At 45.3% G+C, this 26500-nt stretch overlaps 1 protein-coding gene across 1 annotated transcript in view; it reads left to right on the forward strand.

The window, feature by feature from the left end:
• Positions 1 to 3124: 3124 nt before the first annotated feature.
• LOC311118349 (estrogen-related receptor gamma) overlaps positions 3125 to 26500 on the forward strand; it is a gene marked incomplete at its 3' end in the record, with an annotated part of 31674 nt that continues 8298 nt past the window's right edge. Inside the window, exon 1 of the mRNA XM_084193162.1 lies at positions 3125 to 3299. Within this exon, the coding sequence (XP_084049288.1) occupies positions 3191 to 3299 (109 nt within the window). The 5' untranslated portion in view covers positions 3125 to 3190. The remainder of the gene's footprint in view (positions 3300 to 26500) is intronic.

Consider the following 26500-nt stretch of genomic DNA (forward strand, 5'->3'; position numbering starts at 1 on the left):
CATACGGTAAGCTTTAGACACACACACATTCCTGACACACAGTCACACACACTCCCAACACACACACTCCCGACACACACACTCCTGACACAATAATATAATATATAACATAATAATAATAATAATAATAATAATAATAATAATAATAACATATGCCATTTAGCAGATGCTTTGATCCAAAGTGACTTACAGTCATGCGTGCATACACACACACACACACACACACTCCTGATACACACAGACACACATCTTTCTCCCTCTAAAACAGGTTCCCTCCCTGTTCACCAGACAGGTGGATAACGTCGCCCTCCCGCGCTCTATGTCTCTGACAGGAGGAGTTACCAGGGCAACTTAATATATGCTGATCATGCCTTAGGTTTGAGTGATTACAGACGCCCCTGTGCGGTGCTTCTGGAGAAGAGGTTGTGTGAAGTGGATCCACTCTGGTACTTCTGCTGTTTGTCACAACATGGCAGAGAGACCTTTTATGTACCCTTCTCACACTACTGAGCTGTACTGGTAAAGCATCCACTATAGCTGCTAGAAAGGATACTGTTTAGCCCAGCCGTCCACATTGATTATCCACACATAACAAAGGCTGGGGGGGTTGAAATGGGGTGCCATTGATTGTAATTAAGGAAACAATTAATAAGATTTAGCCACAGACTGATAGAGCTCTAGTCTAGCCCTCTCTCTCTCTCGCTCTCTCCCTGGAGTGAGGGGCTGCTCTGGTCGATATGCAAACAACCCCCACTCTCGATCTATCTCTTTTTATCTATCTATCTCTGACTATCTCTCTCTCTCTCTCTTGCCCTCTCTCTTCTCTACTGTATGTGTCTATATCTCTATTTTGTGCTTCCATCTCTCTCTTCCCTGTCTTTCTCTCTCCCCTCTCTCTTCCTCCTCTCTTCCCCTGTCTGTCTCCGAGCTCTCCCCCTCTCTCCATCTCGGTGGTATTTGGGTTCACTAGCTCATCATGGTCGTCTATCATCTGGCTGCATGATTAAGCAGCAGATTAATTTGAATACAGGAGTGAGACTGCCACTAATTGTCCGTAGCGAGCTCATCTGCAGATTTGATTCCATTGGAATTGTTTTTGTTTTATTTAACTTTCCCCACACACTCCCTATGCCTTCTTCTTCTTTGTGTGAAACAATGTCGCTGCCACGTCCTTGTCTATCCACCAACTAGGCTCACTCCTTTTCAATTCGCACTGCCCATTTACAGTGAGGGAAAAAAGTATTTGATCCCCTGCTGATTTTGTATGTTTGCCCACTGACAAAGGCATGATCAGTCTATAATTTTAATGGTAGGTTTATTTGAACAGTGAGAGACAGAATAACAACAAAAAAATCCAGAAAAACGCATGTCAAAAATGTTATAAATTGATTAGCATTTTAATGAGGGAAATAAGTATTTGACCCCTCTGCAAAACATGACTTAGTACTTGGTGGCAAAACCCTTGTTGGCAATCACAGAGGTCAAACGTTTCTTGTAGTTGGCCACCAGGTTTGCACACATCTCTGGAGGGATTTTGTTCCACTCCTCTTTGCAGATCTTCTCCAAGTCATTAAGGTTTCGAGGCTGACGTTTGGCAACTCGAACCTTCAGCTCCCTCCACAGATTTTCTATGGGATTAAGGTCTGGAGACTGGCTAGGCCACTCCAGGACCTTAATGTTCCTCTTCTTGAGCCACTCCTTTGTTGCCTTGGCCGTTTGTTTTGGGTCATTGTCATGCTGGAATACCCATCCACGACCCATTGTCAATGCCCTGGCTGAGGGAAGGAGGTTCTCACCCAAGATTTGACGGTACATGGCCCCGTCCATCGTCCCTTTAATGCGGTGAAGTTGTCCTGTCCGCTAAGCAGAAAAACACCCCCAAAGCATAATGTTTGCACCTCCATGTTTGACGGTGGGGATGGTGTTCTTGGGGTCATAGGCAGCATTCCTCCTTCTCCAAACACGGCGAGTTGAGTTGATGCCAAAGAGCTCGATTTTGGTCTCATCTGACCACAACACTTTCACCCAGTTCTCCTCTGAATTCAGATGTTCATTGGCAAACTTCAGACGGCCCTGTATATGTGCTTTCTTGAGCAGGGGGACCTTGCGGGCGCTGCAGGATTTCAGTCCTTCACGGCGTAGTGTGTTACCAATTGTTTTCTTGGTGACTATGGTCCCAGCTGCCTTGAGATCATTGACAAGATCCTCCCGAGTAGTTCTAGGCTGATTCTTCACCGTTCTCATGATCATTGCAACTCCACGAGGTGAGATCTTGCATGGAGCCCCAGGCCGAGGGATATTGACAGTCTTTTGTGTTTCTTCCATTTGCGAATAATCGCACCAACTGTTGTCACCTTCTCACCAAGCTGCTTGGCGATGGTCTTGTAGCCCATTCCAGCCTTGTGTAGGTCTACAATCTTGTCCCTGACATCCTTGGAGAGCTCTTTGGTCTTGGCCATGGTGGAGAGTTTGGAATCTGATTGATTGCTTCTGTGGACAGGTGTCTTTTATACAGGTAACAAGCTGAGATTAGGAGCACTCCCTTTAAGAGTGTGCTCCTAATCTCAGCTCGTTACCTGTATAAAAGACACCTGGGAGCCAGAAATTCTTCTGATTGAGAGGGGGTCAAATACTTATTTCCCTCATTAAAATGAAAATCAATATATAACATTTTTGACATGCGTTTTTCTGGATTTTTTTGTTGTTATTCTGTCTCTCACTGTTCAAATAAACCTACCATTAAAATTATAGACTGATGATTTCTTTGTCAGTGGGAAAACGTACAAAATCAGCAGGGGATCAAATACTTTTTTCCCTCACTGTATCTAGAATTCTCTGAGCATTGTATTTTGCTTTAGATTATCATTGAGGCTCCCTCACACTGGGCCCGTTGTAGAACCATCTAGAATCCTTATAGAATCATTTTGAAGACAAAAATGACAGTTGAAGAACTATTGTAGACTATGTGTAATGACAATGATCGTAACATCAACTCACACACGCATCCATTGCACCTCATGTACTGCACAACAGCATGATAATGATCTGAGTTTTCTCCATGTTGAGCGTGTGTTGATTTGACCCTGTCTCTCTGTTCTCTCTCGGTGGTCACCCAGTTCCCTTTGGCTGCCTTGCAGATAATAAGATCGTGTCCCACCTGCTGGTGGCCGAGCCTGAGAAGATCTACGCCATGCCTGACCCTACCGTCCCCGACAGTGACATCAAGGCCCTGACCACGCTGTGTGACCTAGCTGACCGAGAGCTGGTGGTCAACATCGGCTGGGCCAAACACATCCCAGGTACGGGCTTACACATACACACTAAGCACGTGTCTACACACACAGATTCAACATCGACTGGGCTGAGAACATCCCAGGTAGACCTACACATTGGTAAAACTCAATGACGCACACGCTTAGCCACATATATCCCCAGGTTCACAAAATGACACAGAACACCAACACAAAGACTGTCAACATCGTCTGTTCGGTCGGAGCTCATCCCAGGTAAGACTCTCGCCCTGACCCCTCACCTCACCTCAAATCCTATCACGACCCCTCTCATGACTACTGACCCCAGACGGCCTGAACTCCTGACCCCGTCTGATCACTTGTGACATAAACTCACCCGAACCACTGACCCCTAAACTGATACAACAAATGTTGAAACCCATCAATTTACATAAAAATACAGCAAACACGAAGAAACACGACATGGATTCCGACAGACTATCATTTGATCATTTGAGGGATTCATGTTTTGTTCTATTTTGTAGTGTTCCATCCTGCCTTCTATCCCTTTCCTCCCTCTATCACTCTGTTATCACTCTGTTATCACTCTGTTATCACTCTGCTATCACTCTGTTATCACTCTGGTTATCACTCTGTTATCACTCTGCTATCACTCTGTTATCACTCTGGTTATCACTCTGTTATCACTCTGCTATCACTCTGTTATCACTCTGGTTATCACTCTGTTATCACTCTGTTATCACTCTTCCATGTGTCAATCTCCTTAACAAAGCTCTTCTTTTACTGTTAATCTGAGCCGGAGCTGTGTGTGTGTGTGTGTGTGTGTGTGTGTGTGTGTGTGTGTGTGTGTGTGTGTGTGTGTGTGTGTGTGTGTGTGTGTGTGTGTGTGTGTGTGTGTGTGTGTGTGTGTGTGTGTGTGAGCACATAGCTAATCTGGGTTTGTGGGTTGTCTGGTTTTTGCTGTGAGAGGCTGTAGAGAGGCAAGGCAACTCTCAGATTAGCCTAGATTACAGAGAATGTGGTCAGATTAACACCACAAACTGGGAAGGAAGGAGGGATGGGGGAAACAGGGGCTGTCACTACAGTAGTTGAAAATGAACAGAAACTGGTACACACTTACACATAGATAGACAGATACGGTAGATATGCCAGTCCCTCCAGGATTCCGTATTATGTGAGAGCTTGTAAATTTGACCAATCATCTATCACTATTTCTGCATAAAACAGTCAAATCGTCCCAGTGTTATCGCATAGAACTGACCTATCACCGCAGTACAAAAAGAGGGCTTGCAATTTCAACCAATCTCCGTACATTTACTGCATAATATGGTTCAATCAAGCCACACGTAAAAAAAAAACGTTTTCCCTCATCAGCACATTTTCGCGCTGGACAAAACCATTGCATATTGCCATGCAAAATGTCAAAATTGCTTCAGCAAAATCAAGCATTTTTGCCAGCAAATATCACAACAAATCCCTGTGACATCCTGGAGAGACTGATATGCACAGTCACACACACACACACACACAAACACATGCACACACATATTATGACTGTGTGCTTATACACTAGTACCTCTGTCAGTACTCTATTCAGAGAATACACAGAGGATGGGGAGCTGTGACGATTGTGTGTATGTGTCTGTGTGTGTCTGAGCGAGTGGAGATAGCTCACCTCTCCTCCGTGTGCGCTGGGCGCGGAGCGATTGCTCGGCGGAGGATAGATGATGGCGTGATTAGACGGAGGAAGGCAATCCTGCCCCGATGGAGGAGGATGGAGCTCATCTGTGTGTGTGTGTGTGTGTGTCGAGGCAGGGGGTTGCCACCACATCATGATGAAAACCTCACTGCATCCATGGAGAAGTGATCTAATGCTATCTCACACACACACACGCAGGTACACACACACACACACACACACACACACACACACACACAACACCCCATTGAGGTGATCTAGCGTTCACACACAGCGGATAGGATTGTCGTTTCTCTCAGAGTGAAATATACCTCCTCCACATTCTCTATCAGCCACTTGCAAACAGTATATATACACACACACACACACACACACACACACACACACACACACACACACACACACACACACACACACACACACACACACACACACATAGAGCCCTACCCCACACCTTTCCATTCTTAACCCCCTCCCTTCCTCATGTCTAGTGTTGACTACCTCGCAAGCTTTTGTGTCTGGCTATTCTATGCTACAGTAATTGTTTTAATCAAATCAAATTGCCTCCTCTCCCGTAGAGAGAGAGAGAAAAAAAAAGAAAATGGAGAAAAGAGAGGGAGAGAGCTGAAACCAATTCATGGCTCATGATCCGGCCGCGCTGTCGCTAACAGTCGTAACAAACTGTCAGGCTTGTGCCACAGCTAATTTCGAGTCATTAGGTGTCTGCCGTACGGGCAACAATTTGTTACGCTGGTTAGGAGGCGCGCTGACACCTCAGAGCTCCAGAAGCTTAAGAGCCGGCGGAGGCGCGGAGAAGGCAAATTGTAAACTAATTTAAACATCACTCAGTATTACGGAGGCTGCCGCCGAGAGAGAGAGAGACGGATAACGAGGAGGCTGTGAGTGTGTGTGTGAGTGTGTGTGTGTATGTGAGTGTCGCTCGACGCACTTAAAGACACTCCGCTTCTCATCTCGCCAACCCCCGTGACATGCCGCTACACACACTCTCTAACCACTGGTTTCTGTTCTAACAGGATCAGGCTGGGTTTCTTTATGAGAGTGTGTGAGTATTTTTTATCTCATTTACATACTGATGCAAACATTTGATATGCTATTAGGAGCGCAAAATCACACACACACACACACACACACCAGTAAACATATGGGACTCTAGCATTCCACCAAATACAGGCTTTAAGAGAATGATATGAAGTCAAGATGCGAATTGCTTTCACTCTCTATAATGATTAGAGTGAGGAATCTCATTTAGGGGCTTACCTCATTCACACACACACTTTACTGACATATTAGGCTGCATTTCATGTGACTGTGTAGGGGGCTGGGTCTGTCTCACACTAGAATGGGGGAGGCAGGCGGAAAGCCAATATTTAAAAAGGACTGAAGAAGAAAAAAGAAAGACCATTCTAAATTACTTTTATCTGTCAATAGAATTAGGCTTTTTCCTCTCCCTTCCTCCACCTCTCTCGTTCTCTCTCTGTATGAGGTGAATAAAAAGAAAGAAAGTGTTCTGTCGTGCCAAGGCGACATGTCTTATCTGCTATACAAAGGCAGGCAGTGGTACTTGACTTGACGTGTTCAGGACATGAATGGACGTCGGGCCCAACACTGCCTTTTCACCACGACAGACCCTACCACCATTACCAAGCCTTTATGGACGGCCAAATTGCTGAGGCTTCTCCCATTCTGTGCCCCTATCTCGGAGACTCTTTCTTTCTTTCTTTCTTTCCCTTTCAATTTGGCTGGGCAGAGGATAAGCGCGTGCTAACACAATATGATTGAGCTGTAGAATGGAGGCCTGTCTGCTTTAATCTCTTTTATGTAGATACTGAGGCGCTCTCTGAGACTCTGACACAGTCCACTTCATTTCTGCTCTCCCCCCCCCCTCTCTATCCTTCCCCTGCTCTCTCTGCTGCTCTGTCTTTTTGATTCTCTCTGCCTCTCTCTCTCCCTCTCTCTGTCTGTCTGTCCTTCTGCCTGCCTCTCTCTCTGTCTGTCTGTCCTTCTGCCTGCCTCTCTCTCTGTCTGTCTGTCCTTCTGCCTGCCTGCCTTCCTCTCTCTCTGTCTCTCTGTCCTTCTCTCTGCCTCTCTCTCTGTCTGTCCTTCTCTCTGCCTCTCTCTCTGTCTGCCTGTCCTTCTGCCTGCCTCTCTCTCTGTCTGTCTGTCCTTCTGCCTGCCTCTCTCTCTCTCTGACTCTGTATTGTCTCTGTAATACCATATGAAAGAGTGGTGAGGGGAGGTGAGAGGGGGATGAGGAGAGAGGGAGTGAGAGAGGAATAAGGTGGAAGAAAGAGGTGAGAGGGGTGACAGAATGTGTGAGGGGGGTAAGAGAGAGGGGGAATCCCAGGCCTGGTATCAGAGCGGTGGTGGTGCGCGTGCGTGTGTATGTGTGTGTGTTAAGGTGATTATCATCTGGGTGGTTAGTGGTATTGTTGTGTTGTGAGGGATTAGAACATGGCTGTGAAACCTCGTTAAGTAAAGAGCTGCAGGTGCCTATTCTAGCACATCTCCACGAGCGTGCACGTGCGCGTGTGATTGAATTGTCACTCTGATTGGCTACCCATATCTACGGCTTAACCCACCCCCGCTCAATATGCATTAGAGCCAGGAACAAGCTCACAAAGCTACCTCCAGGCTACACACACACGTTAATTTCCTTTTTATATATTTGTTTGGGTATTTCTGCAAGTTGTTGGGTTGACGACATGTGTTAATCAGGTGATTGGAGGAGGTAAGGGGGAAATGGGGGGAGAGAACAGCAGGAGATGAGAGAAGGCAGAGGAACGGGTGAAACAGGGGGAGACAGTTGGAAGATAGAGAAGAGGTGCTTGGTTTATCTGAGGATGTTGTCCTTCCCTCATGAAGCCCTTCTGACCCTGTTCTAACCTCTCCCTTGTGTGTGCATTGTGCTAACAGGGCTCTACACACCCTAACTCCTTTTATCTATACCCCACTCAAACCCTAACCCCTCCTCTCCAAATTCCACCATAACCCTCCCGCCCGCCCGCCCACCCCTCCATAACCCCTAACCCCCTCTCCCTAACCCCACATCCCACTTCTAAGCCCTTGTATAACCTTTAACCCTATTCCCTCCCCCAAGTCTGCCTCTGTTAACCTCTCCCCTCCCTGCCCCTCCCCTTTCAACCCCACATCCCGTCTCTCCTTTCCCCTCTCCAACCAATCTGTAAATGAGTCAGTCAGTCAGCCAGTCAGCCAGTCAGCCAGTCAGCCAGTCAGCCAGTCAGCCAGACAGAGCCTGTGTCCTGCCACGAGGTAAATATTGATTAATAGAAGGCCTCAGCTCCTTTTAGCAAATCAAATGTTCTCTTTCAGCAGGGTTCCTCTCCTCTTTATCCAACGGGATAGCACCACTAAATTAACCCTGACATCCACAAACAGAGGTGTGTTTGTGTGTGTGTGTGTGTGTGTGTGTGTGTGTGTGTGTGTGTGTGTGTATGTGTTTTAGGGTAAGAGAGAGTACTGGATGTGTGTGAGTGTGTGTGAGAGACAGGGAGACAGATGTGTGTATAGGGTAGTGCTGATGTCAGTTCAGTGTCTCACCCGTGGCTGCTCAATAATGTCTGGTGATGTCATCAATCCGTAAATTCGTTGTTAGGCTGCACGTGAGGCTGGCAGTAAATTACTGGCTACATGAAACTGTGCCATCCCTCCCTAAACGGCCACTCCTGTCTGCAGTTCTCTTCTCCCCCCCATTTTTCTCTCTCTCTCTCTCTCTCTCTCTCTCTCTCTCTCTCCTCTCTCTCTCTCTCTCTCTCTCTCTACATTTACATTTACATTTACGTCATTTAGCAGACGCTCTTATCCAGAGCGACTCTCTCTCTCTCTCTCTCTCTCTCTCTCTCTCTCTCTCTCTCTCTCTCTCTCTCTCTCTCTTGGTACTCACACAGGCGCTAGTCAGAGTAGCATGCTAACGGTACCATGTTGTTATGGTACAGTCAACGCTAATCGGAAATAGCATGCTAACGCTAGCACAAGTCAGGGCTAGGATGCTTGTCCTCATTCTGTCCTGGCCAGTAGGTTCACTGTGACAACCACCACATGTTGTCCACCTCCTGCTTACCACTCACACACACACACCCACACATATATAAATGAATAACATGCTCATGTAGGCTGGTTTGATGGCTTTTACATGTGGCCAGCTACATGACTGCAACACATTTATAGGTGTCCTAACCTAGAGAGAGAGAGAGAGAGAGAGAGAGAGAGAGAGAGAGAGAGAGAGAGAGAGAGAGAGAGAGAGAGAGAGAGAGAGAGAGAGAGAGAGAGAGAGAGAGAGAGAGAGAGAGAGAGAGAGAGAGAGAGAGAGAGAGAGAGAGAGAGAGAGAGAGAAGAGTGGGATTGAAGGGGAGAGGGAGGGATAAGGGGACATATACTCCCAGAGCTCCCTGTCTCTTTTCTTCATGGCTACTGTACCAAAGATGCACTACAGCAAGCGACATGACACAGAGACAAGGTGACTTCTCACAAACACCCACACATGAAAGCACATAATGTTTGCACATTGGTTGACTTATTGCTATATTTTGGTTGGTAGATTTAGCCTTTGTATATTAATGAGTTACATATTGTTGTGTGATATTTGCTGGAGATATGGCCAGTGTTGTGTGTTAATTAAGTTGTGTGTGTGCTTGAGTGTGAATGTATGCGTGCGTGTGAACGGTGTGTGCATCAAATCAAATCAAATGTTATTTGTCACATGCGGCGAATACAACTGCTGTAGGCTTTACCGTGAAATGCTTACTTACGAGCCCTTCCCAACGATGCAGAGTTGAAAAATAATAATACAAATAAGACAGTAACACGAGGAATAAAATAAAATACACAATGATGGAATTACCAGTACCAGATCAATGATGGAGCTATATACAGGGAGTACCATCACCAGATCAATGTGCAGAGGTACAAATATTTAAGGCAGATACTGTATGTACATATGTACATGAAGGCATGTGTACATGAAGGCATGTGTGTGCATGTGTGTGCGTTTGTGTGCGCGTGGTTACAGTGTGTGTGTGTGTGTGTGTCATAGCACTGATGAGTATTTATCCGTTAACTCCCTGAGCTATCTCATTCCCTGTGCATTCCTTTGAGCTGTGCACTGCGTATCTTTGACCACTTTAATCTGGGCACAGTCGAAGATAACACATTTTGAGAATGACATGTTGTTTTCAAGTGTGCCGCGGTCGCCTCGCCAGCAAACAAACAGACAGTGTTTGCAGATGAATACAAATATTGATGAAATCAAATTATCAAAAGAATATTTGATATCAGGCCCCGGAATGTGGATTAAGTTTAGCATTCTTATTAGATGAAGCCTCGGGTGTTGTTGGTCCATGTCTCTCCTTCTCCTCTTCTCTTTCTTTCTCCTCCCCTGTCTTTCCTCTCTTTCTTCTGAAGTGACTGTCGTCTTCTCTTTTTTCATGTCCTCTAGCTTCATCTTGCCTCTTTCTCATCTCTTGACCTTCTCAGGATGTTACTGCTAGTGTCATGTCTCTCTTTTGACATCTCATATCTCACCAATCAGTATCAGAGGGTGTGTCTCTGCACAATGCGTCTATGGTCCTAGTCCTGTTAATGTCATCTAATAATAACTTCAGCTTCATATCTCACCAACTACTAGAGGAGAGCAGGTTCCCCACTGAAGAAGCTGACAGAACTACCAAAATTATTTGCATTATTTAATACATATCAATAATATACTCAGTGGACAGTTTATTAGGTACATGTTCACGAAAATGGTTCACTCCTACCGGCTGGTCTCCTGGGCTTTTCACGCACGACAGTGTCTAGGGTTTACTGAGAATGGTGCGACAAACAAAAAACATCCAGTCAGTGGCAGTCCTGTGGGCGAAAACAGCTCGTTGATGAGATGTGGAAGGATAATGGCAAAAATTGTGCAAGCTAACAGGCTGGCCACAAACAGACAAATAACGGAGCAGTACAACAGTGGTATGCAGAACGGCATCTTGGAACGCACAACTCGTCAGTCCTTGTCACGGATGGGCTATTGCGGCAGACGACCACACCAGGTTCCACTCCTATCGGCTAAAAACAAGAAGAAGCAGCTCCAGCGATCAACAACACTGGACAATTGAAGAGTGGAAAAACATCGCCTGGTCTGATAACTCCCAGTTTCAGGTGTCAACGGTACAGGCTGGTGTCAACGGTACAGGCTGGGGGTGGTGGGAATGTTTTCCTGGCACATGTTAGGTCCCTTGATACCAAATGAGCAACGTTCAATCCCTTGAAGAATTCAGGCTGTTCTGGAGGCAAAGGGGGGTCCGACCCGGTACTAGATGGGTGTATACAGTTGAAGTCGGAAGTTTACATACACCTTAGCCAAATACATTTCAACTCAGTTTTTCACAATTCCTGACATTTAATCCGAGTAAGAATTCCCTGTTTTAGGTCAGTTAGGATCACCACTTTAATTTAAGAATGTGAAATGTCAGAATAATAGTAGAGAGAATTATTTATTTAAGCTTTTATTTCTTTCATCACATTCCCAGTGGGTCAGACGTTTACATAAACTCAATTAGTATTTGGTAGCATTGCCTTTAAAATTGTTTAACTTGGGTCAAACGTTTCGGGTAGCCTTCCACAAGCTTCCCACAATAAGTTGGGTGGATTTTGGCCCATTCCTCCTGACAGAGCTGGTGTAACTGAGTCAGGTTTGTAGGCCTCCTTGCTCGCATACACTTTTTCAGTCCGGCCCACACATTTTCTATAGGATTGAGGTCAGGACTTTGTGATGGCCACTCCAATACCTTGACTTTGTTGTCCTTAAGCCATTTGCCACAACTTTGGAAGTATGCTTGGGGTCATTGTCCATTTGGAAGACCCATTTGCGACCAAGCTTTAACTTCCTGACTGATGTCTTGAGATGTTGCTTCAATATATCCACATAATTTTCCTTCCTCATGATGCCATCTATTTTGTGAAGTGCACCAGTCCCTCCTGCAGCAAAGCACCCCCACAGCATGATGCTGCCACCCCCGTGCTTCACGGATGGGATGGTGTTCTTCGGCTTGCAAGCATCCCCCTTTTTTCCTCCAAACATAAAGATGGTCATTATGGCCAAACAGTTCTATTTTTGTTTCATCAGACCAGAGGACATTTCTCCAAAAAGTATGATCTTTGTCCCCATGTGCAGTTGCAAACTGTACTCTGGCATTTTTATGGCAGTTTTGGAGCAGTGGATTCTTCCTTGCTGAGCGGCCTTTCAGGTTATGTCAATATAGGACTCGTTTTACTGTGGATATAGATACTTTTGTACCTGTTTCCTCCAGCATCTTCACAAGGTCCTTTGCTGTTGTTCTGGGATTGATTTGCACTTTTCGCACCAAAGTACGTTCATCTCTAGGAGACAGAACGCGTCTCCTTCCTGAGCGGTATGACGGCTGCGTGGTCCTATGGTGTTTATACTTGCGTACTGTTGTTTGTACAGATGAACGTGGTAGCATTTGGAAATTGCTCCCAAGGACGAACCAGACTTGTGGAGGTCTACAATTTCTTTTCTGAGGTCTTGGCTGATTTCTTTTGATTTTCCCATGATGTCAAGCAAAGAGGCACCGAGTTTGAAGGTAGGCCTTGAAATACATCCACAGGTACACCTCCAATTGACTCAAATGATGTCAATTAGCCTATCAGAAGCTTCTAAAGCCATGACATCATTTTCTGGAATATTCCAAGCTGTTTAAAGGCACAGTCAATTTAGTGTATGTAAACTTCTGACCCACTGGAATTGTGATACAGTGAATTATAAGTGAAATAATCTGTCTGTAAACAATTGTCAGAAAAAGTACTTGTGTCATGCACAAAGTAGATGTCCTAACCGACTTGCCAAAACTATAGTTTGTTAACAAGAAATTTGTGGAGTGGTTGAAAAACTAGTTTTAATGACTCCAACCAAAGTGTATGTAAACTTCCGACTTTATTTCCGACCAACTGTATATACGATTTCAAATAAGGAAATCAGTCAATTGAAATAAATTCATTAGGCCCTAATCAATAGATTTCACATGACTGGGAATACAGATATGCATCTCTTGGTCACACATACCTTTAAAAAAAGGTAGGGGTGTGGATCAGAAAACCAGTCAGTATATGTTGTGACCCCCATTTGCCTCATGCAGTGCGACACATCTCCTTCGCATAGAGTTGATCACTCTGTTGATTGTGGCCTGTGGAATGTTGTCCCACTCCTCTTCAATTGCTGGATATTGTAGGGAACTGGAACATGCTGTCGTACACGTCGATCCAGAGTATTCGAAACATGCTCAATGGGTGACATATCTGGTGAGTATGCAGGCCATGGAAGAACATTTTCAGCTTCCAGGAATTGTGTACAGATCTTTGCGACATGGGGCCGTGCATTATCATGCTGAAACATGAGATGATGGCTGCGGATGAATGGCACGACAATTGGCCTCAGGATCTCGTCAAGGTATCTCTGTGCATTCAAATTGCCAACGATAAAATGTAATTGTGTTCATTGTCCGTAGCTTATGCTGCACATACCCCACCTCTACCAATAAACGCAACATGTAAAGTGTTGGTCCCATGTTAAGAGTTTATAAAGGGGAGTTACTGTTTTCAATGAATGTAAAAAAAGCTTTTTGGCAAAAATGGAGGTGTTCTCCCAACAGCGAAGAATATAACAGTTGACTTGATTTCATGCTGTTTTCTTTTAACCTAGTGTGATACAGATACGAGTATCAGACATTGGGATTGTAATGTGCGGCAGGTAGCTTAGTGGTTAAGAGTGTTGTGCCAGTAACCAAAAGGTTGCTGGTTCTAATCCCAGAGCAGACTAGGTGAAAAATCTGTCGATGTGCCCTTGAGCAAGGCACTTAACCCTAATTGATCCTGTAAGTCGCTCTGGATAAGAGCGTCTGCTAAATGACTAAAATGTGGGGGTGTTTTGTGGTTGGCACCAGAGAGAGGAGCCATCTTGTTCCAATAGAGCTGTGTTTGTCTAGTCATACTCCTCACCCATTTCCCTACTGTATAGAACATCCACATTGTCCACTATGAACACACATAAACCCACACAGTGAAGGCACATTTTGACTATGTACTCACACACACATAAACCCACACAGTGAAGGCACATTTTGACTATGTACTCACACACATAAACCCACAGAGTGAAGGCACATTTTGACTGTGGACTCACACACACACACACACACAAACAATGTGAAGGCACATTTGGCATGTTAACTCTCTGCCTGTTCCACCACCTGTGTTTATTGTGTCATCACAGCGCCGCTGGCGTCTCCAAGACGATGTGTCCGTGACGACACACATCCATGTTGTCTCGCTCTATAAAGGACACATTTGTTTAGTAAAGTTGAGAGCAGTCAGACACACACACACACACACACAATTTGTTTATGTACCTCATCAGGTCACACCTCAGAGCTGACACACACCCTATGCCATAGATTAGAATGACCTGACACTTGACACACACATCTTTCTCCTGCAGATGTGTGCAACATGTCGCCCCCCCCCCCACACACACACACAAACACCTGTCACCTGTCTGTGTGCGTCTGCATCAGGCTTAGCCTATGACAGCGAGGACCCGGCTGACAGAAATAGTGAGAGGGCTGCCCTGTGTGAGTGCCCGTTTACAAAAACAAGGCATTATCCCTCATTTCTTCTCTCTTATTAGTTTGATTACATTTGCAAATCAAATCAATCCATCAGACAGCGCAGGGCGGCATCAATGCAATCTGACGGCCCCTAGTAATCTCCATCTAATAATATGCAAATGTTTCACATCGGTAAGTAACCAATGAATCAATGGTGTGTCTGCGCCAATCATTAAATATCAGAATGAACCGTCCATTTTTACTATTTTCAATTTGCTGACATGCTGCTGGAGCATAAAGATAGATGGTTGTAATTACACACAAACCAAACTTCATTTTAACTCATCTTCCCCTCACACACCCGCCCCGAGACACACACACACACATACGCATACATCAGATGTACTGTGAGGTGGAACAGGCTTGTCATCGCATCACATTATTTCTGCCAGTTCATGCAAAGTTCACAGACAAGCATGAAATGGCCATCGTCTCTCTCTCTTCCCCTCCATCCACCCTCCCTCCCCTCCTCCCTCTCTCCAAAATAATAGTTCAGAGGGGGGCATCCTTTCCATCAGGGAACAAGCAGGCAGGGAAATGGGATTGGAGCGAAGCTGTCGGCTGGCTGTGACGAGTTATAGCCCTCACACTCGAAACAGCCTAACCAGGGATCTCCTGGTTGTGTGTGTGTGTGTGTGTGTGTGTGTGTGTGTGTGTGTGTGTGTGTGTGTGTGTGTGTGTGTCCTGTCCTGTCCTGGTTAATAATGATGTAAATGATTATGGATGCGGTCGGGGACAGAGAGAGGCGTCTGGTGAACCTCAGTGTGTTGCTTATGAATAAAATGATTGGACATATTTTAGCTCCAGCCCAGGCTGCGCTCCGGCCCTCATACACTCAGGTGACTAGCCGCCTAGCACGATTTAACTCTTGTTAGGGACAACAGACATCAGGGTGTTCTGTTTATATACTGAAGCTAATGTGTTGTATCTAATTATAAACTGGGTGGTTCGAGCCCTGAATGCTGATTGGCTGACAGCCGTGGTATATCAGACCATATACCACGGGTATGACCCCAAAATTTTTTACTGCCCTAATTACGTTGGTAACCAGTTTATAATAGCAATAAGGCACCTTGGGGGTTTGTGGTATATTGCCAATATACCACGACTAAGGGCTGTTTCCAGGCACTCCGCGTTGCGTCGTGGCTAAGAACAGCCTTTAACCGTGGTATATTGGCCATATACCACACCCCCTCGGCAATTATTGCTTAATTATACAATGTCCCTGCTATGGCTAACTTTCCTATACTGCTTTTATGGTTCAAATGTTTGAATAGATATTTATTATCAATCATTTGCAGTTTGTGTGGGCATGCGTGCGTGTGAGCTTGTGTGTGCCACTGTCAAACCTCGTTAGTGTACAGGTCCCATTTACCCCAGCACAGAGCAATGAGAAGAGCCCCTCTGTGTTTGATATTAGTGACAAATACAGGACAATGTGTGTGTGTGAATAGGGGTTGAAAGCTATCAGGTCTGTTTCTATTATTATGGTAATACTGACAGATGTCCATTGTTATCCTACAGCGCCATGGCTCTCTCTCTCTCTCTGTGTAGCTCATCTCTCTCCAGTGGTTTCAACAGAGAGGTTTTAGAACTCAGTGTAGTTAATCTTCCTATAATTATAGAAGATGGCTTGTAACACACACACACACACACACACACTCCATCCCATACCTCTACCTCCACTCCTCAATGGTCAGACACATAGTCCCTCGCTTTTTTTACTCCTTCTTTCAAATTACTCCAGTGTGTCCATCCAAAATATCCTTTCTCCTCTCTCGCTCCCTCTCTCCTTTTGTGTGCTCCTACAGCAGCATGGCTCCTTTGAGCTTCTCCAGTGTGGGATATTGCCACTACCTTTCCTAGCAGATCGTTTCCCTCCTCTTCCCCCCATCAGCATATTCCTTTCATACTCCTCTCTCGTTCCCTTCATCCCCCACTTCCTGTGTAGCGGAGAGGGATGGTCTCGTTCAGACAGTGGGCTTCTGTAGCTCTGTAAGGCAGAGCCCAGAACTCTCCTTGGTTGCACAAGAACAAACAGACAGCTCTCCCCGGATGCTACTGGTTTGATCACGATGTAGGCCTACACACACACAAGGACACACACACACACTCTCTATATACAAACAGCCACCCATTTCTGTTCCTGATGCTGGTTTGATGTATATTGTGCCTGTGCATGTGTGTGTGAGAGATTGAGGCAGCTGTAAAGTGGCCATGTGTCATTGTATAGGAAAGCCAGCTTCCACCTGCCTCAATTACTGCTTGTTTGTGTTACCCTGTGATCTGCATCCATCTAGAGATGGTTCACTGGGCACAGACACACACACACAGAGAAGAGAGACACATCTATCGTTCTCAATTATTGAGCTTCAGATTCACACTGCACAGACACACAGACAGACAGCCCACGCTAGCCATTGCAGTAGCGTTTATGTCCAGGGTTCTATTTAATCTTGATCTGTTTCATCTGTGGGCAGCTAGCTGGATTGCAGCTGGCTGGATGGCTGGCAGGCTGGGTTATTGTTTGGGCTTGACAAATCCGTGTGTGAGTACTCCATCAAGGGTGTGTGTGTGTATGTGTGTGCGTTTGTGTGTGTGCATGTGTGCATGCATCCCTGTGTGTGTTCCTTTATGACGTGTGTGTGTGCTCCATCAAGCTCGCTGTGTGTGTTCACCAAGCCATTGGCCAGGCCTGATGATGACATACGATCTCTCAGCCTCGGTAATGGCTGTAAAATGTAATAATTACACGTCCTTTATTGCCATGCATAATGACCCTGAAGCAGTATGGAACAATTAATTAAGATTTTCAGCCGTAGCTTTTTCAGAAATTAAAAGGTGCTCATGGCAGTGGAATGGGGGTAATGTCTTGTCTTGAAAGCATTAAGGCCTGCTAGAAGAGAGGGGCTATCTCTCCATCTCTTTATCTCTCCCTCTCTCTTCCTCCTCTCTCTCTCCACCCCCTTCTGTCTCTCTCCATCCCCTCTGTCTCTCTCCATCCCCTCTGTCTCTCTCCATCCCCTCTGTCTCTCTTCATCCACTCTGTCTCTCTCCATCCCCTTCTGTCTCTCTCCATCCCCTCTGTTTCTCTCTCTCTTTCTGTCTCATTTTCTCTCTGCTTTCTCTGTCTCCCTTCCTCCCTCTACCATTCTGTGTGTCTCTCTCTTCTGTGTGTGTCTCTACCATTCTGTGTGTCTCTCTCTTCTGTGTTTGTCTCTCTCTTCTGTGTGTGTGTCTCTCTTCTGTGTGTGTCTCTCTCTTCTGTGTGTCTCTCTCTTCTGTGTGTGTCTCTGTTCTGTGTGTGTCTCTCTCTTCTGTGTTTGTCGTGGCTGATCATATTTGAGTTCTAATCCCTAAATATGAAATTAATCCGGACGGGCCATCTATTCTCATATTGAAGAGATCAGGGATTTAATTTCTTATACAAACATACACATATATAATCTGCAATGGTTCTGTAGGGTTTTAGATGGTTTGTGTGTGTGGTGTGTGTGTGTGTGTGTGTGTTATTATTATGGCTGCAGTCAGAGAGACAGAATATTGTGGGAGGATCATGTTCTTAAAGGATAACCATGATAGCGATCGATAGGCTGTCGGATCACAGTTAATTGATCTGTAAGGGAAAATGATTTAATCCCTGTGAATATATGGCTCTTGGACACACACACAGTCATAAAACCTAAGCCCTTAGCACCTGTCTGCCTGCTAGACATGTAAGCTTCCCTCTCCTGTCCTCATTTTTGGGGGACAGGTTCATGGGGACAGGAGTCCTGTTGTGGTGTGTGTGTTTGTGTGTATGTGTGCGTGTGTGTGTTTGGGGTTGGGGGTGGAGAGAACGTGTTGAGATCAAAGATGTGTGTGTGTGTATGTGTATGAACAGTGGGGAAAAAAAGTATTTAGTCAGCCAACAATTGTGCAAGTTCTCCCACTTAAAAAGATGAGAGAGGCCTGTAATTTTCATCATAGGTACACGTCAACTATGACAGACAAATTGAGATTTTTTTTCTCCAGAAAATCACATTGTAGGATTTTTAATGAATTTATTTGCAAATTATGGTGGAAAATAAGTATTTGGTCACCTACAAACAAGCAAGATTTCTGGCTCTCACAGACCTGTAACTTCTTCTTTAAGAGGCTCCCCTGTCCTCCACTCGTTACCTGTATTAATGGCACCTGTTTGAACTTGTTATCAGTATAAAAGACACCTGTCCACAACCTCAAACAGTCACACTCCAAACTCCACTATGGCCAAGACCAAAGAGCTGTCAAAAGAACCAGAAACAAAATTGTAGACCTGCACCAGGCTGGGAAGACTGAATCTGCAATAGGTAAGCAGCTTGGTTTGAAGAAATCAACTGTGGGAGCAATTATTATGAAATGGAAGACATACAAGACCACTGATAATCTCCCTCGATCTGGGGCTCCACGCAAGATCTCACCCCGTGGGGTCAAAATGATCACAAGAACGGTGAGCAAAAATCCCAGAACCACACGGGGGGACCTAGTGAATGACCTGCAGAGAGCTGGGACCAAAGTAACAAAGCCTACCATCAGTAACACACTACGCCGCCAGGGACTCAAATCCTGCAGTGCGAGACGTGTCCCCCTGCTTAAGCCAGTACATGTCCAGCCCCATCTGAAGTTTGCTAGAGTGCATTTGGATGATCCAGAAGAGGATTGGGAGAATGTCATATTGTCAGATGAAACCAAAATATAACTTTTTGGTAAAAACTCAACTTGTCGTGTTTGGAGGACAAAAATACTGAGTTGCATCCAAAGAACACCATACCTACTGTGAAGCATGGGGGTGGAAACATCATGCTTTGGGGCTGTATTTCTGCAAAGGGACCAGGACAACTGATCCGTGTAAAGGAAAGAATGAATGGGGCCATGTATCGTGAGATTTTGAGTGAAAACCTCCTTCCATCAGCAAGGGCATTGAAGATGAAACGTGGCTGGGTCTTTCAGCATGACAATGATCCCAAACACACCGCCCGGGCAACGAAGGAGTGGCTTCGTAAGAAGCATTTCAAGGTCCTGGAGTGGCCTAGCCAGTCTCCAGATCTCAACCCCATAGAAAATCTTTGGAGGGAGTTGAAAGTCCGTGTTGCCCAGCGACAGCCCCAAAACATCACTGCTCTAGAGGAGATCTGCATGGAGGAATGGGCCAAAATACCAGCAACAGTGTGTGAAAACCTTGTGAAGACTTTACAGAAAACGTTTGACCTGTGTCATTGCCAACAAAGGGTATATAACAAAGTATTGAGAAACTTTTGTTATTGACCAAATACTTATTTTCCACCATAATTTGCAAATAAATTCATTAATAATCCTACAATGTGATTTTCTGGATATTTTTTTCTCATTTTGTCTGTCATAGTTGACGTGTACCTATGATGAAAATTACAGGCCTCTCTCATATTTTTAAGTGGGAGAACTTGCACAATTGGTGGCTGACTAAATACTTTTTTTCCCCACTGTATGTGTGTGTGTGTGTGTGTGTGTACACATCATTATTCCCCCAACAGAAATCTCACCACACAGGGTCAGTCCTGCTGACATCAACACTAAATAGACAGGAGGTAGGAGAGAGGGAAGGAGGGAGGGATAGAAGCAGAGAGAATAAATGTAGAAGACAGGGCTGTTTCCTTGGGTTTGATCTGTAGAATAAATGTCCTTCTTTAGAACACACGATAGCACACATCAGTTAGTCTATCTGACTCTATCGGCTCTTTATCACACACTTACACATACACACCATGCACACATACACACCATGCACACATACACACCATGCACACCTACACACCATGCACACATACATGAGCATACTAACCCACAAGCAGCCTAGTGTAACCTTGTCTTTCTCTCTCTCTCTCTCTCTCTCTCTCTCTCTCTCTCTCTCTCTCTCTCTCTCTCTCTCTCTCTCTCTCTCTCTCTCTCTCTCTCTCTCTCTCTCTCTCTCTCTCTCTCTCTCTCTCTCTCTCTCGCATTCACTCTCTCTCTCTCTCTCTCTCGCATTCACTCTCTCGCTCTCTCTCTTTCTCTCTCTCTCTCTCGCTTTCTCTCTCTTTCTCTCTCTCTCTCTCGCTCTCTCTCTCTCTCTCTCTCTCTCTCTCTCTCTCTCTCTCTCTCTCTCTCTCTCTCTCTCTCTCTCTCTCTCGCTCTCCCTCTGTCTCTCTCTCTCTCGCTCTCTGTCTCTCTCTCTCTCTCTCTCTCTCTCTCTCGCTCTCCCTCTGTCTCTCTCTCTCTCGCTCTCCCTCTGTCTCTCTCTGTCTCTCTCTCTCTCTTCTACTGTCACTCTATCAAGGATGACAAAGACTCTCAGGGAGTGAGAGTGGGTAATTAAAATGTAAATATTGATATTTTATTATTTGAAACGGCTCCTTGGAAACCATCTTAATGTCTCTCCATCTGGCGTCTCCACGGAGACAGAGGGCTTTACTGTTACCGGGGGACCTCGACGACCAGCCCAGACCCTGGCAACCTGCCTCTGTAACGCAGCTATAAACCGGCGCCCGTCTTCAAGGACCATTCTGGGTCTAATTCAGAGTTAAAGTAGAGTGGTAGCAAAGAAAACACACACAAACACACTCCTACAAACACCTAGACAAGCACACACATACAGTACACACATATTCAGACACACAGACATACACACACACGCACGTCACACGGGAATGTTTAGCATTAATCTGCAGTGCAGATCGTCTGTAATGTATGCAATTAGGAGGGGGTGAGATTAGTAATTAGCAGCACTGTTAGAACGAAGCAGCTCTCTGTCTGTCTGTCTGTCTGATTAGAAGAGGCTGCAGCAACCCACCTCCCTCAGGCTAGAGGAGAGAGGGAGAGGGGGAGAGAGGGAGAGAGGGAGGGGGCGTGAGAGAGGAGGAGGGGGAGAGAGAGAGAAGAAGAAATGTAATCGTGTAGAAAATAAATACACTCCATATTAAACACGCCAGTACTCTTGCTACTGTATATCTGGATAAATATGTATATTCTCAGTCAGACCTTTTTGAGGGAGTTATATTTTCAAATTGAAATCAGCTCATTCCCAAGTCATACATGTGTTACATTAATTATTTTCTCATGTTTTAGAAAAAATAACAACATTATGATCATATCAACTTTTGTTGTGTATTCCACAACAATAGAGCTACCTCCTTTCAGTAACTGACCCCAGTCTCTCTCTCTCACTGATGACAGAATGGACCCCTGTGTGTGTTTAGGCCATCCCCGAGGAGTGCCTGTCTTAATGTTTATTCACAAGGGATCAGAGGTTAGGATAGGATGGCCCTAGACACTGCCTGATCTAAGGTCAGTTTGGTGTATTCCTCCTAATGGTTCAAGCTTGGGGGGAGGAAACCTGATCCTAGATCTGTGTTTAGGAGGTTCTTTGTTGTGAGGTGGGATCTGACGGGAGGATATTTGCTCAGCTGACACACACACACACGCACACGCACACGCACATGTACATGTACACACACAGCTGTCCTTAAAAAGCCCAACCAGCCATGCTGGTGTTAATGTGTGTCTCTCCATCTCCATCTCTCTCTCCATCTCTATCTCCCTCTCTATCTCCCTCTCTCTCCATCTCTATCTCCCTCTCTATCTCCCTCTCTCTCCATTTCTCTCTCCATCTCTATCTCCCTCTCTCTCCATCTCTCTCTCCATCTTTATCTCCATCTCTCTCTCTCATCTCTCTCTCTCCATCTCTCTCTCCATCTCTATCTCCCTCTCTCTCCATCTCTATCTCCCTCTCTCTCCATTTCTCTCTCCATCTCTATCTCCCTCTCTCTCCATCTCTCTCTCCATCTTTATCTCCATCTCTCTCTCTCCATCTCTCTCTCTCCATCTCTATCTCCCTCTCTCTCCATCTCTCGCTCCATCTTTATCTTCAACTCTCTCTCCATCTCTCTCTCCATCTCTCTCTCCATCTCTCTCTATCTCCCTCTCTCTCCATCTCTCGCTCCATCTTTATCTCCAACTCTCTCTCCATCTCTCTCTCCATCTCTATCTATCTCTCTCTCATCTCTATCTATTTCTCTCCATCTCTCTCTCCCTCTCTCTCCGTCTTTATCTCCATCTCCCTCTCCATCTCTTTCTCCATCTCTCTCCATCTCTCTCTCCATCTCCCTCTCCATCTCTCAGTCTCCCTCTTGTCCATTCCTTTCTCAGCCTCTCTCTCCTGTATCTATCCCATATATGGACTACTAGAGCCGTTGTGTGTGTGTGTGTGTGTGTGTGTGTGTGTGTGTGTGTGTGTGTGTGTGTGTGTGTGTGTGTGTGTGTATGTGTGTGTGCATGAGTGAGTATTTGTTGCAGATAAAAAGAGAAAGTGATAAAAGCAGAGGTCCAAGACGCCTTTACTGATCCTATTCACTAGAGAGGAGTCAGGCAGGGCCTGAAAGACTGTTTGAAGAGACACTCAATACACACACACACACACACACACACGTCCCCATACATATTGTAGCAGACACATACAATCCAAGGGGCTAGTCTTCAGGGTAGCGGAGGAGAGCAGTAAGTCAGGAGTCACTAGAGGGGATGAATGGGACTGTAAGACAGTCTGGTTGTGTAGTATAGTAGACTCCCTAGCAGGGCTGGGGTCAATTCCATTTCAATTCCAGTCAATTTTGGAAGTACACTGAAATTCTAATTCTAATTTTCGTCAATACTTTTCAATAAGGAACATTTCAATTGGAATTTGACTGGAAATAAAATGGAATTGACCCCAACCCTGCTCCCTAGGTCAGTAAGTGTTACATGGGTCAGTTTGGTTGGCCGACTTGGCCTGGCTTTGTTTACCCATCATGCCCTCTGGCATGATTTCTGTGGCCCACAATGCCTCTCTGGCTCAGTGACTCCAGATAATAAACAGCCAGGGGATTAATATTTGTTTAATCAGAGGAGAATTCATTACTTACTGAAAGACTACTCCTCCTTCAAACCTGCCAAAGCTGAATATATGATCAATGCTTCATTTTCTTCTTCTTCTTTTTTGTTTTCTTCTTCTTCTTCTTCTTCTTCTTCTTCTTCTTCTTCTTCTTCTTCTTCTTCTTCTTCTTCTTCTTCTTCTTCTTCTTCTTCTTCTTCTTCTTCTTCTTCTTCTTCTTCTTCTTCTTCTTCTTCTTCTTCTTCTTCTTCTATAGTTTGTTTCATTGTAGATAATTATCAGATATGTAATAATTGATTTTTCCATATCATTACTTCTTATTTAAAATCCCTCAGTGAAAACCATAAACAAGCTATCCTCTATTAATTCCAGTAAATGAGCTGTAGCTGGTTCTCAGTGACGTCTGTTGTCTCTGTTTCCTCATCACTTTCCCCCACGCTTTGTAATTGGGTCAGGCACGGTGTGTGTGTGGGCGTGCGTGTGTGTGTGAGCGTGTGCGGCGTGTGTGCGTGCGTGTGAGCCACAGGGAGTGCTGTCCTGCCGTGGCCTAGCCAGTCACAGGGGGTGTGTGTGTAGTTGGGCTGGAGTCTGTCCGTATGGTACAGCAGGAGAACTAGCAGTGTGAGAGAAGACTGAAGTCACATATCACCACAGGCCACTCTCTAGACACACACGCACACACACACACACACACACACACACACACACACACACACACACACAAAGAAACACAGGTCTGTGGCGTATCTGAAACTGTTGGATTCCTCACGCGTCTGTATGCAATCTCAGTCTCAGCGGGCATTAACCCAGCTACAGCGTGAACTGATTGTGTCAGTCTGTACTAGTCTTCTCTGTTACGACAGCCAAGCAGTTGATGACTTATTAGTGTTAGGTTGTGTTGCCTTGTCTTGACAGAGTGTGAAACTCACCAGCGTGGTACTAAATCAAACTGGATCAGGAGTAGAGAGTCTGTAACTACTCCTCGCTCCTGTCACATTATCAACGTTCACACACACCCGCACGCTTGAGCATCATTACTCTGCAACCATGAGGAAACACATTGAGCTGGTGTGTATGGTTGGTAAAGACTGGTGAGTGGATGGTGTGTGTGTGTGAATGTATACGTGTGTGTGTGTTTGTGTGTGTGTGTGTGGGTGTGTGTGACTGTGTGTGTGACTGTAAACATGTGTGTGTGTGTGCGTGAGTGCGTGTGTGTGTGTTTGTATTTGTGTGTGAATGTAAACAGTGTGTGTGTGTGTTTGTGTGTTTGTGTGTGTGTGTGACTGTAAACGTGTGTGTGTGCGTGCTTGCGTGCGTGCGTGTGTGTGTTTGTGTGTGTGTGACTGTAAACATGTGTGTGTGTGCGTGCGTGTGTGTGTGTGTCTGTATGTGTGTGTGTATACAGGCTGTTCAGCTGTCTGGGGTGTAAACGTGCAGTCAGGACTGATTTGGCAGACATGCAGGCTGCGGGGTAGCGGCATGGACGTGTGTGTGTGTGTGTGTGTTTGTGTGTTTGTGTGAGAGAGAGCAGTCTTGGTGCCCAGTAGGGGTTAAGTCTGCACTACAGCCTCTTCCTGTCAGACCGCCGTACGGCACACACACACTTATCCCTTTTGATAAAACACACCAGGTAACACACACACACACACACCTGCACAGTCACACACTGACACATACATATAGAGTACACAAAGACCCACATACAACACACATACATGCACATGCAGTGTGTGACTGTGAGTGTACAAAACATTAGGAACACCTTCCTAATATTGAGTTGCACTCCGTTTTGCCCTCAGAACAGCCTCAATTAGTCAGGGCATGGACTCAACAAGGTTTTCGAAAGCATTCCACAGGGATGCTGGCCCATGTCGACTCCAATGCTTCCCACAGTTGTGTCAAGTTGGCTGGATGTCCTTTGGGTGGTGGACCATTCTTGATACACACAGGAAACTGTTGAGCGTGAAAAACCCAGCAGCATTGCAGTTCTTGACACAAACCAGTGCGCCTGGCACCTACTACCATACCTTGTTCAAAGGCACCGAAAACGTTTTTCTTGCCCATTCACCCTTTAAATGGCAAACATACACAATCCATGTCTCAATTGTCTCAAGGCTTAACAATCCTTCTTTAACCTGTCTCCTCCCCTTCAGCTACACTGATTGAAGTGGATTTAACAAGTGTCATCAATAAGGGATCATAGCTTTCACACGGATTCATCTAGTCAGTCTATGTCATGGAAAGAGCAGTGTTCCTAATGTTTTCTACACTCAGTGTATACAAACTAAACACACACACACACAAACATACATACACACCCTGCATTCTCTGTTCAGAGCTCAGAGCAAATAGCAGATTAATGAGCCTGGAGGGAGGGGGATAAGAGGGGGAGGACAATACCAATGGCGACAGCCCTCTCTTTGCTTATGGCCATCAGTCTGTCTGTCAGATAGGAAAGCTGCACACACGCGCAAACACACAGTCACACACACACAATGTGTGAGAGGGAGTTAGGTTTGTCTTGTGTAAACAACAGAACATCAAAATATCTATGTACAAAAATCTGCCTTTCTGTGTAGAGCTGTAAGATAGGTAGACTGTGTTTTAATGAAGTAGCTAGTATTTATCAAGGACTCTGGTTCAAATTGAATCTCACCATCACTCATTAGACAGATCTTATCAGCTGAATTCATAATCTTATCTAGATTACTTTCATCTGACCAATACAATCAGATATAACACATGGACACATGGACATGGATGTGTACGCACATACTTTCTTATACAAACACACAGACTCTCTCTCTCACTCTCTCACACACACACAAACGCACACACTACAAATATCTATTTAACATTGAGAGTTGAGACACACACACCCAACAGATGTCTCTTTAACAATGCGACCTGAGGCGTACTGACAGGGAGGAAATGCAATTAGAGT

This window comes from Coregonus lavaretus (genome assembly GCF_964263955.1).
Source record: "Coregonus lavaretus genome assembly, contig: HAP1_SCAFFOLD_2245, whole genome shotgun sequence".
Classification (NCBI taxonomy): domain Eukaryota; kingdom Metazoa; phylum Chordata; class Actinopteri; order Salmoniformes; family Salmonidae; genus Coregonus; species Coregonus lavaretus.